This window comes from Coenobita brevimanus, chromosome 101, assembly GCF_032717465.1.
Source record: "Coenobita brevimanus isolate Jiangsu-jjx chromosome 101, ASM3271746v2, whole genome shotgun sequence".
In the NCBI taxonomy this organism is placed as follows: Eukaryota; Metazoa; Arthropoda; class Malacostraca; order Decapoda; family Coenobitidae; genus Coenobita; species Coenobita brevimanus.
The window spans coordinates 50761020-50776911 of NC_137054.1; the positions used below are offsets into that span (position 1 = coordinate 50761020).

Consider the following 15892-nt stretch of genomic DNA (forward strand, 5'->3'; position numbering starts at 1 on the left):
TCCATGCATCCCTGGAAGGCCTCAGGCGTGATCGTCTTGAGCATCACCTGCGATTCTGTCTGGATCTCCTTAATCGAGTCAAATCGACGCCCTTTCAGTCACAATTTCAGCTTGGGAAATGGGAAAAAGTTGCAGGTCAGGCGAATTGGGTGGGTGGGGAATGACTACCGTGTTAGTGGAAGCAAGGAACTGCCAGACGACAACTGATGTGTGGACGGGGGCATTGTCATGATGCAGGATCCAATCCTTGTTCTTCCACTGTTCTGGACGTTTGCGGTGGATGTTTTCCCTCAGACGCCGCAAAACTTCCCAGTAAAACTTTCCGCTCACAGACTGACCGGGTGGGACGAATTCCTTGTGAAGAATCCATTGGATATCGAAGAAAACAATCAACATCAACTTGACATTGCTGCGCCACTGGTCAGCCATTGCAAAACCGCCAAACCACCTTCACACCACGTTACAATAGTATGCGTAGCTCAACAACACGTCCACCCACGGACACGTCTGGGGCCACACTGATGCACAATGGGTGCTGCTGACTCCTCCTAGCAATAAAAGGCAAAACTGCAAACGGTTGGCTCCCTCTGTTCGAATTACTGGAACTTTTGGGTAGCACCTCATACATCTCTGAAGTTCCATTAAAAATGTAATTATCTGCACTTCATTTTGGTACAAACAGAAACATGTGGAAGCACCTGCAACTTTTTTCAGCTACTCCATGCTTATCTACCCCCCTCACTTCATTGCTACATACAGTACTAGATGCAGTCCTTCTTAACTCAGAATACTGAAACACTTGCCATGACAATACTGTACTATGGTAGACAGTGACCTAAAAATTAACATATCCATACATACTGTTTTACCTCATCATGATAAAACTATCATAAATAAAAACTTTATATATATCTATCTATATATATATATATATATATATACAGTAATCCCTCTAATATCCGGACGCCCAATAACCGAACATCCCCACTAACCGAACCTTATCGTCCTGGGATCAAACATTCCCAAAATGGTCCGAAAATCCAAAAAAATTGGAAAAAAAATCGATTTTTTGCCGTCCGTAATTTGAACTTGCCGCGCGCGCCGCGTGAGAGCATTGTTTTGGTTCGTCATTCCTCCGACGTCCGATAGAGCGCCGCTGCATCCTCCCCACTTCCCGCCTGTCTCTCACCGCGACAAGACCTACGCTCTTCGTCATGGCTGCCCACGTGCTCGCTTTTGTGGTGGTGCCGTACTTGCTGCAAGGCCTCCTGCTGCTCTCTGCCCTACTCTTAGTGTGTGTGATGATGGCCCCGCCTCCTGAGAAAAGGAAGAGAGTGGTGTTGACTCTGGAGAAGAAACGGGAGATATTGGAGAAGGTTGATGCGGGTTGGTCTTCCTCTCGCATTCTCCGCGAGTTCAACCTGGCCCGGTCGACTTTGTTTGATATCAAGCGTTCCCGAGACAAGCTCATGCAGTACACGGCTGACTTCTCGTCGAGAAGCAAACGCAACGTGGAGAGGAAGGTTATGTTTACTCCCAAGTATGCAGAGATCGACCGCTCCACGTTGATTTGGTATCGACAGCAACGTGCAGCTGGTGTGATGGTACGTGGAACGGAGCTGAAGGCTGCTGCTGAGAAGTTTGCAAGGCTTCACGACGCCCTAGACTTCAAGGCATCCGAGGGTTGGCTCTTCGCGTTCAAGTTGCGACATGGCCTTACTAACCGTAAAGCACATGGCGAAGCATTGGACGCTAACGAGGATGGAGTGGACGAGTTTCGGCACAAGGTGAAAGGCTTGATCGACAGGGAGGACCTCACTCTCGGTCAAGTCTATAACGCTGACGAAACTGGCCTATTCTATCGCTCGGTGCCAACGAACACTCTCGCCGATGAGACGGAGAAGCGTGTACCTGGCCGCAAGCTTTCTAAGGAACGGATATCTGCTTTGTGTTGTGCCAATGCCTAACGGCATGCACTGGCTTAAGCCCGTTATTGTTGGCCGTGCAAAGCAGCCTCGGTGCCTTCGTGGGGTGATGGATGTCCTTCCTGTCGTATGGTACCATTCTTTGAAAGCATGGTTCACAGCTGTGATTTTCAAAGACTGGTTTCACCATCACTTCGTCAAGGAGGTCATACATTACCAGACGAAGACACTGGGAATTCCTCGCGACCAGGTAAAGGCTCTCCTTCTCCTCGACAATGCACCTGCCCACCCGTGCGACAAGGACTTGGTTGCTGAGAATGGCCGTATTAGGTGCATGTTTCTGCCACCTAATACGACTGCTCTCATTCAACCAATGGACCAAGGAGTGATCGTGGCAACAAAGCGCCTGTACCGTCGGAAGTTCCTGGACGAGGTGATGGTGGTTCTCGAGGACGAGGACGAGCGCAGGGAAGGACGTGACACTCGAGGCAAGCGGACTTTGGAAAACCTTCGCCGCTACAACATCAAGTCTGCGCTGTACAACTGGGCTAGTGCATGGAAGGAAGTCCCTGTGAAAACTCTTGAAAATGGTTGGTCTCGTCTGCTTCTCGGAACAGATGTGGAGTACGATTTCCTAGGGTTTGACGTGGATGACTTCCATGCACGGCTACGTACGCACGGCGACGATGTTGATGTGGACGATGTTCGTGAGTGGTTGGACGACGACGAGGGCGATCCTGGGTATCAGACGTTGTCTGATATCGAGATCGCGTCTTCGGTTGCTGGTGTCAGTCCCGAACTTGAAGATTCCGACGACGAAGGCGATGATGATGCAGACTCCGCCCAGCAGGACACTACTCCAGCCACACCCAAGCTGAGCGCACTCCGGGAACATCTATAGTTCGTCCTAGACTACCTGGAACACCCGGACTGCGACAGGGAGATGGGGCCCTTGGGACTCGTGGAGGAAGTGCGTGCTTTCCGGCAGCGCATCATCAATCGCCAGAATCGTCGGTCCTTGCGTCAGTCAACGATTGACAGTTTTTTCAGGCCCGTGACCCCGCTGTGCCAAGCCCTGGTTCCACTCCGTTGCCTCCCAAGACAGGCCCTCATGCTCCGAGCCACAGCCCAGCACATCAGCTACAGTGGAGTCACCGCTCGACGTGAGTTTGCGGCTGTCTTCAGAGTCTTCTGTAGTCGGTACGCCATCACCACTACCCACCGATGCACCCCTTGGACGCCTGCCAGTGATACTCTCGGGCTCTGACAGTGAATAAACAGCAAGAACTTCTCCACTAGACCACACGGGAATTTTGAGTGTTGTGCAGTGAAAAAAACGGTGTGTTGTGTTAAGGTTTTCAAGTTGGGAGAAAAGACTAAGTAGAAAAGAAATTTAACGTAACTAACCTTCTTTGTTTTGGCTTTGGAAACTTAAAAAAAACTTGGGAAAAGTTAATGTGCAACACTTAAATTTAATGGAACATTATTTGGACTAAAGTGAACACTGTGAAAAGAACGGACTTCTGTGTGTTAGTGACTAAGTTCAGTGCAAGACTTCAGGAAGAGTGTAGTGCAAGTGCTTCAGGAAATCGTTCTTACTGTCAGAGTCCGAGAGGAGGCGGTTATTCATCGAGGTGGCCAGGGACTTGCTGTAAGTAGCCAAAATGTTTCATGTTGTACTATTTTCCATACTATATTTACCAGAATGTTTCATATTGTATTTTTTCCCATACTATACTTACCAGAAAGTGTCATACTGTACTTCTTTCCATACTAAACTTACCTCATGCATGTGCAGTAGGAATGTGTTTTTCAGAGTTCGGTTAGGTTCGGTTAGGTTAGGTTCGGTTAGAGTCCATAAGTACCAGAATGTTTATTAATGTATGAACATACTTCTAAACCCACATTTTATGTGTCTATTGCATTTATTTCAGTCATTTATGTGCCTTATTGGTGTGATTTGGGTGTTAAATAGGTGCTATGCATGTCCGGAGGGAGTTGTATAGGTGTTTCTCTGTGTTAGGGTCCGTAAGTACAAGTCCATAAGCTGGGGCCCAATATCCGGACAAAACCAATATCCGAACCTACCGATGGCTCTATTGATCCGGATATTGGAGTGATTACTGTATATATATATATATATATATATATATATATACGCTCCTCATGGGGCAACGTAGGATTAAATGATGGATGGATGGATATATATTTAACCCATTGGAGCCTGGTGTCTGGAATACTGGACAGAACTGGGATTTTTCAAGTCTGTAAAGTAGGGAACCCCCATGTAGGTACCCATGAGCTTCATGACTATGAGCCGATAGGCGGAGGGCAGTACGCTTAGTACCCACCCAGCGCCATGGCTTGCCCAGCACCCCTGGGATCCAATGGGATATATATATATATATATATATATATATATATACTGTGTGTGTATATATATATATATATATATATATATATATATATACTGTGTGTGTATATATATATATATATATATATATATATATATATATATATATATATATATATATATATATATTATGCAAGACAATAAACTTAACTGTGACTAAACTATACTAACTATACAAACATTCCCCTTACTTCAACATGTTCACCTTCATGTCAAGGAAGTCAAACTAGTTTCTTTCAAAGATTCCCCCTCCACACCATGGGAAGGGTGAATGTTAAATCCTCAGACATCTTGGAAAACTCATCTACTATATTTTGGGTAATACCACACAGTTACTTGCTATAGCAAAACCTCCCAAGGTCTAAAGGTTAAGAACTAGACTGACTCAGCCCTAAAACCTCAAGGGAAAATTTACCTATGAAACTCCAGCTATCACTAGTTTATTCAGTACTGAGAGATTTACTGAGGTTTAAAGGGTTACTGTTCTGGACTACGATAGCTTAACCTCTGACACTACCTTGCTTGGGTTGATATTAAAGTGAGTGTTATCTATCACCATATTACATAAAGTTCCCCTTCAGATGATCACAATGGTCCCACAGTAGCATCTGTAATGCATAACTAAACAGTAAAGCACTTATAACAGAATGACAAAGAAGCTTTCTAGTGGCCACAAAGAAAGATACCAAGTTGCGCACCACATCAGCATTTGGTGGTCTGTTTCTCTTAGCGCTTGGATTTCTTTTTTGACTGCTTTCTTCTCTGTTCCTCCTCTTCTTCCTCATAGCTTGGGGAGTACAATGGGGATGTAGGGGAGTAACCAGGTGTGGTTGGGGAGTAAGTGGGACTAGTCGGGGAATATTTGGGGGAGCTGGGGGAGTAAGTAGGGGAAGTAGGAGAGTACTTGGGGCTAGATGGGCTGTACTGTGGACTGGATGGGGAGTAGGTAGGAGAGGTTGGAGAGTACTTGGGGGAGGATGGAGAGTAATTGGGAGAAGTTGGAGAATACTTGGGAGAGGATGGAGAGTAGGATGGAGATGTGGGAGAGTACGTGGGGCTGGTTGGGGAATATTTGGGGGAACTGGGGGAATACGAAGGTGATCCAGGTGAGTAGGTGGGGCTGGTAGGGGAATAGTTGGGGCTTGTTGGGGAGTACTTTGGTGAGGAAGGTGAGTAGGAGGGAGAAGCTGGTGAGTACTGAGGAGAGCTGGGGGAGTAGGATGGACTTGTTGGGGAATACGAAGGACTAGTTGGGGAATAGCCAGGGGAGGATGGAGAGTAATTGGGAGCATAGCTTGGGGAAGTTGGAGAGTATGAGGGTGAAGTTGGAGAGTATGATGGGGAAGTTGGAGAATAAGAGGGGCTGGTGGGGGAGTAAGAAGGGGAAGTTGGACTGTAGCTAGGGGAGGTGGGTGAATAAGAAGGTGAGGTGGGGGAGTACGAGGGTGAAGTGGGTGAGTATGAAGGTGAGGTTGGGGAGTATGAAGGGGATGTTGGAGAGTAAGATGGTGAAGTTGGGGAGTATGAAGGTGATGTGGGCGAGTAGGATGGCGAGGTAGGGGAATAAGAAGGAGATGTAGGAGAGTATGAGGGGGAAGTAGGGGAGTACTGGGGTGAGGTTGGAGAGTACTGGGGGCTGGTGGGGCTGTATGTAGGTGAGGTTGGTGAATACCCAGGAGAGGCTGGAGTCATACTGGGAGAGGTTGGCTGATAGGCAGGGGAAGAGGGAGAGTATGATGGCGACAGAGCATTGGCAGGGCTAGGGAAATAGGGACTCATGCCACCAGGGGACCCAGGACTGCCTGGCTGTGGAGACCAAGCAGGTGAATATCCTGGAGAAAGCCCAGCTGTCTCACTAGCAGCTGCAGGAGAGAACGAGGGTCCACCAGGGGTCATGCCACTCCCTACACCTGGGGTCCATCCACCATATGGGGACATAGAAGGGGTTGCCCCAGAGGCCCATGGGGTCTGTGCAGGAGTCATTCCTGATGAAGGTGAAGCAGCTCCAAAGATACCACCACCCATCATCATTCCTGTTCCAGGCATGGGTATTTCCATACCTAGTTTGCATTTGGCATCATCTAGGACCAAATCAAATGACCCTGAACCAATCTTTGGAAGCTGACCCAACATAATATTCTCAGACACACCTCGAATAGGGTCAACTTCAGCACAAGATGCTGCTTCCATTAACACATCAACACTCTCTTCAAATGAGCATTTCATAAGGGCCCCCGTGTCCTGCCTGTTGATGCCGTGACGTGTGATAGCCATTAAGTGACCCTTGCTGGTCATGACATCACAAAGAAGAGCAAGGTGGCGATAATTCACATACAGACCATAGAACATCAGCACAGCATTCATTTCCTTCTCAATACATTTACGAACAGCTTCAATACCAAGAACCTCAAATACTTCCAAAATGTCGTTGGAGGATGTTCGGACAGGGTCAACATCCCTTTCTGAGAGGACTTTCATTAGGGCAGTTCCATCTGTTTCCAGAAGCCACTCAGCAATGGCCTTAAATTCTCCTTGGTCATTGATTATGATTCGTTTCTTCTCGTCAGTCTGGGGAAGATGCATGTACACCTTGGTGATGGCCTCAATGCCTTGCAGGGTCAGGTCATTCAGCATGTTGGCCTCAATACAGCGCAGGAATGTGTCATCCTCCATCTTGTCAACCTACAAAAAAATAAAGTATATGAACACCATCATCTTTTTCTTCATATCATCCCTCCAGTCACAATTTCCATATACTGTACAGGGACACCACCAATTTTCCAGCACCCTTGATTCCACAGTCTTGCCAGATTAACTGTTTTGCCAGACGAATGGAGGTCACATATGCTACATATAATAATTGAACAGGGAGCAACTGAAGTCATGTACAATAACTCAATAATGCACCTCTGACCCATTATTCATTATCATCACACCTTCAATACTTTGAATAAAATCAAGTTGATTGTAGTTACACTACTAGAAAAACTGATGAAAATCGAAAGAGCTGCAAAAATACTGCACTCCTTGTGGGGACAATGCTGTAAAGAAAATAAATAAGGAAATAAACAAAAATAAAAAGCTTTAATGTTTTTGTTTTATCTATCTATCTATCTATCTATTGCCAGACGCCATAATCCCGTACAGGGTGGCCATTTGACTCTGAGTTATTTGTCTTACAGGGAGGGGCACTAACCCTCCACCAACCCACTTGACACGCAGGGAGCACGTATGGTCTGGTTATATGGTTACCACCCAGCGTTGTAAATGGTTTCTTGGCTTACAGGAAACCATTTGGCTTGTCACTCAATGTAAAGCCACCTGTAAGGGAAAGAAAAGCAATAAGTAGTGACAGGAAAGATGGGAGAAATAGGAAGAGAGGAGGGCAGGCACAGAAAAAGAATGATAAAGGCTAAGGAAGAATTAGGCAGCACTACATCAAGTTTTTGTTTTAGCATAATAAAAATGTCTTACTGCATTAAATCCCTCCAAATAGCTCTTAATACACCACTCTCACCAAATGGACGAATGAAAATACAGTATACATGAAAGTATGGGTGGTCAGTGTGGTATATCACTGGGATGCTATGTATCAGTTACAATGGTAATGGCGTGCTTCATGGTAACTAGCTTCCACATGCAAACAACCCCAAAATGTCATAACGCTTTATGCATTTCACGATCACTGATAAAGTGCCTCAGTAGATACCAGTGATGGAAATAAGCTTTTGATCTGACAGTGGTTGCAGTTCAATCACATTTATTTTCATTTACTGCTTTATTCGGTTACTGTGGGTCTTCATCAATGAGGTAGTCTGGTTGACCAAATAACCACTGTCAAGGAGGTTTGACTGTATTGAAACAGACTGGCATTACTTGACACTGTAACAGACATTTGCATCTTTCTTAGAAGCCACATCCAGGGTTAAATGTACGAAAATTATGCAAGACTGACAAAATACAGGGATCACCACCACAACAAGCAGTTTAAGCAATCAAGGGTGACTGCACTACACACAACGCTATCTGCGGCCACCAGGTAAACTAGTGTGGCGAGTGCAGGATTTTCAAGTGTCATCTCGTAATTCTGTCTGGATTAAAAGGTGCCAGACCATCTGATGCCGGAAAATTGGTGTTGTATCTGTATGGTATACAGTCTTTACAAGAAAAATAGTATTCATATAAACTGAAAACTAAAAAGCTGGGCAATCAAATGCACCTCAAAGATTATTGTACAGTGCAAACTCCTAAATAAAAAAATTTGATTGCCTGAACCTTGACTTAAAATATATTTTCATGTGATTGGAAGGTGTTGATAACACCTGTCATAACACAATCAATGCATACCTGAAGATATTTTTTTCTTAACATAACATAAATTGCTAATGCAAGGTACTTCACTATCATCATCATCACCATCAAATCCTGTATTTCCCCACGAGAAGTGTAGCAGCCCGGTCCTGACTTTAAGATTTGAGTGACCAGCCTCACTCATCCCTGAGTAGCATTACCGGTACGTGAGCAATAAACCCCAACCAACTCTTGGATATAAACCTACACAGGCTCAATCTGATTGGAGCACCCTAATTACCCACTAAACCACCAGGTGCCATAAGTTCATTATATGGTTACCACCCAGTGTGATAAATGGTTTCCTGGTGTACAAGAAACCATCTGGCTTGTCACTCAGTCACCCACATACAGGAGGCGGAAAAATTATTCAAAGAAAGAAAGACACTAGAGGAAGGAAGGAAAGAAGGATGGAAGTGAGGAAAGGGCAGTCACCCGAAAGCAGCACCGCACTGAGTGCGTGGATGATGGGTGCCCCCACCTTCCACCATTCACTATGTATGTGTGTATATGTATGTATGTATATATAAATATATATATATATATATATATATATATATATATATATATATATATATCCATCCATCCATCATCCAATCATACGTTGCCCCATGAGAAGCGTAGAAGCCTGGGGCTAGGCAGTTGGTCCTGACATTTAAGATGAGAGTGACCAGCCTCACTCATCCCTGAGTGGCATTACATGAGCAATAAACCCCAATCACCCCTTGGATATAAACCTTCACCGGTTCAATCCGACTGGAGCACAATAATTACCCACTAAACCACCAGGCGCCAAAACTTGGTTATATGGTTACTACCCAGCGTAGTAAATAGTTTCCTGGTGTACAGGAAACCATTTGGTTTGTCAATCAGTGTAGAGTCACCCACAGGCAGAAGGGTTAGGAAAGAATGAAGGAATGAAAGACAGAAGAGGGAGCGTAAAGTCACCCATAGGCAAAAGGACGAGGAAAGAATGAAGGAAAAAAAAGACAGAAGAAGATGGAAGGAAACAAGGATGGAGGAGAGGAGAGGGCAGACACCTGAAAGCAGCACTACACTGAGTGAGTGGATGGTATATATATATGTATATATACAGGTAAGCCCTTAATTCACGCGAACTTTTTCCACGTGATTTCGGTTATCCACGAATTTTTCATACAATAATTAAAACAAAATTATAGTATTCAAATAAATAATTATAATATACAAGAGAAATAAATAAAATATAAAAATGCCTACCTGCTGCCCGTGTGCATACATGTGTGTGTGTGTGTGTGGGAGGTCGGTCTACCACACACCACACAGTCAGCTTGAATCCGACGGTTGAACCATGCGTGACTCGCGAATCATTATTTGTGGCTTATTTTTCTGCCTTCCAGTGATTGCTTGCCTTGTCTGCCAACATGGGGCCTAAGCGTAGTGCTAGTGATGCATGTGGTAACACACCAAAATGGACTAGTAAAGTGATGTTGCTGACAGAGAAAGTTAAAGCGTTGGACAAACTTAAGGGAGGAATGTTGGCGACAATTCTCCGTCAGGACGATTCCCCGTCATTTATTTACATACCAGTTTATTTAGCAAGTACAGTACACTAGTTTTTTACTTATATGAGTTATAAAATCCCCCTGAAAATTAGTTATTAAAGTATTAATTAATCAATAATAAGTACATTTATAGAATGAGTGCAGCCGGTCGATGAATATGTTAGGTTCTCACGATGAAAGTGGCTAGGACATGTGTATAGGAGACAGGGAATAGTACGAGGTACACCAAGGTGGGTGGCACTTGGTAGGAGAGGTAGAGGAAGGCCAAGAGAGACATGGGTGAGGACAATGAGACGGGAAGCTGGAGATGAGTGTTGGGGAGATCTTGAGGAGTTAGCACAAGATAGGATGTGGTGGTGTGAGTTCATCGAGGCCCTATGCATCCCGAGGGTGCCACAGGAAATGATTGACTGATTGATAGAATGACAGGGAATCGTCCATGTTTTGATGGTGAATTGACTTTGTGGTGAATTGTCTCGGAACCGTGTGTTTGGGGTGAGTCAACTGTTCTTACAATAAAGAAGGCAGAACGTAGCATACGGGAGGCAGTGAGGGCTAGTGCATCAGATTGTGCTGAAGTGTCTCCACCTACGCCTGTGAACTGGCTTGGAACCATGTGTTTGGGGTGGATGAGTCAACTGTTTGGACAATAAAGAAGGCAGAATGTAGCATATGGGAGGCAGTGAGGGCTTGTGTACCAGACAGCTGAAGTGTCTCCATCTACGCCTGTGCTTGTCAGGTTTCAGTGTTAAATTTCTTACATTTTTGTTGTTTTTCATACTTTATGCTAGTTTATAAAGGTGTATGTACTGCATACTGCATAAACAGTATTATTCAGATGTAATATACTTAGTAGACATGCGTAATTATGTGCACACAAGGGCAGAACATATACGCGAATTTACCACATACGCAAAGGGTCTGGGAACGTAACCACCACATACGCAAAGGGTCTGGGAACGTAACCCTCGCGTGAATTAAGGGCTTACCTGTATATATATACAGTACCCTCACTAGTTTCGTGATATATATTCTCGCGAAATTTCGTTTCGTGATGGCAAGGGAATTTTTTTTTCTAGGAGTCTCGTGATTTTTCTACAACTTTCATGAGCCCCCGCATCTCCTCAGTCACTTGTTTTGAGCCACCGCCTCCATGTTTGTGACATCATATCCCACAGCACTTTGTGTTGTTGCGCTCTCACACTCACAGGAGATGTTGGAAACACACAAACAAGTCAATGACAACGAAGTTCAGGAAGAACACTTACCTGTCCCACCAGGTGAGCCAACATCTCACAAAATCACAGACTTGCTGGCAAACACTGTTTGTTTGAAAGAGCAAATTGAGGAATGTGATGGGAGGCCAGAGATCAGGAACAACTTCCTCCCGATGGTGGATAGACTTCTGGCTAATTACAAGGATCTGTTGATGCCAGAGTTCATGCATGACATCAGACTCTGATAACATCATTCCTGTCCTCTCATATTCAACAAGCCCAGGCTTTGGAGAACATACAGCTTGGGGAGGACGATGATGCTAAGAACGAGGACACTGATGACACTGGGGAGCTTGATGAGCTCCCACTGGATAGTGAGGGCTTTGATGGAGCCTCTGTGGTACAGTGGTAGAGTATGCGTTTCGCACGCTGGTTAGCGCGGGTTCACCTCCTGCCAGAGTTGTAAAAACTTTGGGAAGCGTTCACCAAGCCACTTGCTATTTTGGCGGACACAAGGGGTGCTGTGGTTGAACCAGTGTTGCACCCAATCGGCTTAAGGCGGGCCGATTACACTTGGTTCACAGACTACACACACATCCAAAGCCACTACAACACTACAGTCACACTCACAAGCACTTCTCACCCTACATACAGTCTCTACCAGATAGCCTAAGCCACTGGGTAGAGATAATTTGGCTGTATCGTCCCTGCTTCGGTAGGGATAGGCCGGTCCTGCAGTGGACCTCAATGGCTAATTATATACATACATATATATATATATATATATATATATATATATATATACAGGCCTCCCTCCTTTTACAATTGGTATGCGTTCCTAGAAAGGCAATCGTAAACCGAAATATCATAAAGCGAAATTAAGGTTTAATGGGAAAAATAGGGATGCATTCCTGGACTCGTGTATAAGGAACCGAAGACCCATACAAGTGATCTAATATGCAATAATAATGATGTTTATGTATTGTAGTGCATCTGAATCACATATGTATGTACATTTGCAAACATAAAGACATGAAATAACAAAAACAACATGAAATACAGCTGTACTGTATTGTACTGTACTGTTATGTACCCTCCTACTGTACTGTAGCTCCGTCCATCCTTAGTCGGTCCTTCCCGAGGCTGGAGAACATAATGCCTTAATGTCTCCGCCGAGGCTAGGAGACATCCTGGGCCAAAGCCTATCACTCGTCAACACAAGAGGTGGAGAGGGAGGAAGCAGGGGTGGTGGAGGTTTGGATGGCAGGGGTGGATGACTCAGGAGAATGAGAGGTAGTGGAAGTTTGGGTGGCAGGGGTGGATGACTCGGTGGTAGCAGAGGCAGATGGACTAGCGGTGGGTTTGAAGAAGCTGGAAATTGTTGTTTGCTTTGCCAGCCTCCTCACAACTCTTAGCTGATCTGTCTGTGAGTGCGGGATTTCCACATGCCCAATCGTAAAATGAACACTTGGTACTAAAAAAAAACGATCGTAAATGCGAAATATCGTAAAACGATACAGCGCAAAACGAGGGAGACCTGTATATATATATATATATATATATATATATATATATATATATGTACATGTATATATATATATATATATATATATATATATATATATATATGTATATATATATATATATATATATATATATATATATATGTATATATATATATATATATATATATATATATATATGTATATATATACAGTAATCTCTCTAATATCCGGACGCCCAATATCCGAACATCCCCACTAACCGAACCTTATCGTCCTGGGATCAAACATTCCCAAAATGGTCTGAAAATCCAAAAAAATAGGAAAAAAAAATAGATTTTTTGCCGTCCGCAATTTGAACTTGCCGCGCGCGCCGCGTGAGAGCATTGTTTTGGTTCGTCATTCCTCCGACGTCCGATAGAGCGCCGCTGCATCCTCCCCACTTCCCGCCTGTCTCTCACCGCGACAAGACCTACGCTCTTCGCCATGGCTGCCCACGTGCTCGCTTTTGTGGTGGTGCCGTACTTGCTGCAAGGCCTCCTGCTGCTCTCTGCCCTACTCTTAGTGTGTGTGATGATGGCCCCGCCTCCTGAGAAAAGGAAGAGAGTGGTGTTGACTCTGGAGAAGAAACAGGAGATATTGGAGAAGGTTGATGCGGGTTGGTCTTCCTCTCGCATTCTCTGCGAGTTCAACCTGGCCCGGTCGACTTTGTTCGATATCAAGCGTTCCCGAGACAAGCTCATGCAGTACACGGCTGACTTCTCGTCGACAAGCAAACGCAACGTGGAGAGGAAGGTTATGTTTACCCCCAAGTATGCAGAGATCGACCGCTCCACGTTGATTTGGTATCGACAGCAACGTGCAGCTGGTGTGATGGTATGTGGAACGGAGCTGAAGGCTATTGCTGAGAAGTTTGCAAGGCTTCACGACGCCCTAGACTTCAAGGCATCCGAGGGTTGGCTCTTCGCGTTCAAGTTGCGACATGGCCTTACTAACCGTAAAGCACATGGCGAAGCATTGGACGCTAACGAGGATGGAGTGGACGAGTTTCGGCACAAGGTGAAAGGCTTGATCGACAGGGAGGGCCTCACTCTCGGTCAAGTCTATAACGCTGACGAAACTGGCCTATTCTATCGCTCGGTGCCAACGAACACTCTCGCCGATGAGACGGAGAAGCGTGTACCTGGCCGCAAGCTTTCTAAGGAACGGATATCTGCTTTGTGTTGTGCCAATGCTAACGGCATGCACCGGCTTAAGCCCGTTATTGTTGGCCGTGCAAAGCAGCCTCGGTGCCTTCGTGGGGTGATGGATGTCCCTTCCTGTCGTATGGTACCATTCTTTGAAAGCATGGTTCACAGCTGTGATTTTCAAAGACTGGTTTCACCATCACTTCGTCAAGGAGGTCATACATTACCAGACGAAGACACTGGGAATTCCTCGCGACCAGGTAAAGGCTCTCCTTCTCCTCGACAATGCACCTGCCCACCCGTGCGACAAGGACTTGGTTGCTGAGAATGGCCGTATTAGGTGCATGTTTCTGCCACCTAATACGACTGCTCTCATTCAACCAATGGACCAAGGAGTGATCGTGGCAACAAAGCGCCTGTACCGTCGGAAGTTCCTGGACGAGGTGATGGTGGTTCTCGAGGACGAGGACGAGCGCAGGGAAGGACGTGACACTCGAGGCAAGCGGACTTTGGAAAACCTTCGCCGCTACAACATCAAGTCTGCGCTGTACAACTGGGCTAGTGCATGGAAGGAAGTCCCTGTGAAAACTCTTGAAAATGGTTGGTCTCGTCTGCTTCTCGGAACAGATGTGGAGTACGATTTCCTAGGGTTTGATGTGGATGACTTCCATGCACGGCTACGATGTTGATGTGGACGATGTTCGTGAGTGGTTGGACGACGACGAGGGCGATCCTGGGTATCAGACGTTGTCTGATATCGAGATCGCGTCTTCGGTTGTTGGTGTCAGTCCCGAACTTGAAGATTCCGACGACGAAGGCGATGATGATGCAGACTCCGCCCAGCAGGACACTACTCCAGCCATCCCCAAGCTGAGCGCACTCCGGGAACATCTAGAGTTCGTCCTAGACTACCTGGAACACCCGGACTGCGACAGGGAGATGGGGCCCTTGGGACTCATGGAGGAAGTGCGTGCTTTCCGGCAGCGCATCATCAATCGCCAGAATCGTCGGTCCTTGCGTCAGTCAACGATTGACAGTTTTTTCAGGCCCGTGACCCCCGCTGTGCCAAGCCCTGGTTCCACTCCATTGCCTCCCCAAGACAGGCCCTCATGCTCCGAGCCACAGCCCAGCACATCAGCTACAGTGGAGTCACCGCTCGACGTGAGTTTGCGGCTGTCTTCAGAGTCTTCTGTAGTCGGTACGCCATCACCACTACCCACCGATGCACCCCTTGGACGCCTGCCAGTGATACTCTCGGGCTCTGACAGTGAATAAACAGCAAGAACTTCTCCACTAGACCACACGGGAATTTTGAGTGTTGTGCAGTGAAAAAACGGTGTGTTGTGTTAAGGTTTTCAAGTTGGGAGAAAAGACTAAGTAGAAAAGAAATTTAACGTAACTAACCTTCTTTGTTTTGGCTTTGGAAACCTAAAAAAACTTGGGAAAAGTTAATGTGCAACACTTAAATTTAATGGAACATTATTTGGACTAAAGTGAACACTGTGAAAAGAACGGACTTCTGTGTGTTATTGACTAAGTTCAGTGCAAGACTTCAGGAAGAGTGTAGTGCAAGTGCTTCAGGAAATCGTTCTTACTGTCAGAGTCCGAGAGGAGGCGGTTATTCATCGAGGTGGCCAGGGACTTGCTGTAAGTAGCCAGAATGTTTCATGTTGTACTATTTTCCATACTATATTTACCAGAATGTTTCATATTGTATTTTTTCCCATACTATACTTACCAGAAAGTGTCATACT

The 15892-nt window shown here is 45.6% G+C and overlaps 1 protein-coding gene across 1 annotated transcript in view; it reads right to left on the bottom strand.

The window, feature by feature from the left end:
* Positions 1 to 4494: 4494 nt before the first annotated feature.
* LOC145414862 (DNA-directed RNA polymerase II subunit RPB1-like) overlaps positions 4495 to 15892 on the bottom strand; it is a 236097-nt gene continuing 224699 nt past the window's right edge. Inside the window, exons 13-14 of the mRNA XM_080284285.1 lie at positions 5915 to 7020; positions 4495 to 5788 (exon numbers count right to left, since the gene is read on the bottom strand). Of these exons, the coding sequence (XP_080140411.1) occupies positions 5065 to 5788; positions 5915 to 7020 (1830 nt within the window). The 3' untranslated portion in view covers positions 4495 to 5064. The remainder of the gene's footprint in view (positions 5789 to 5914; positions 7021 to 15892) is intronic.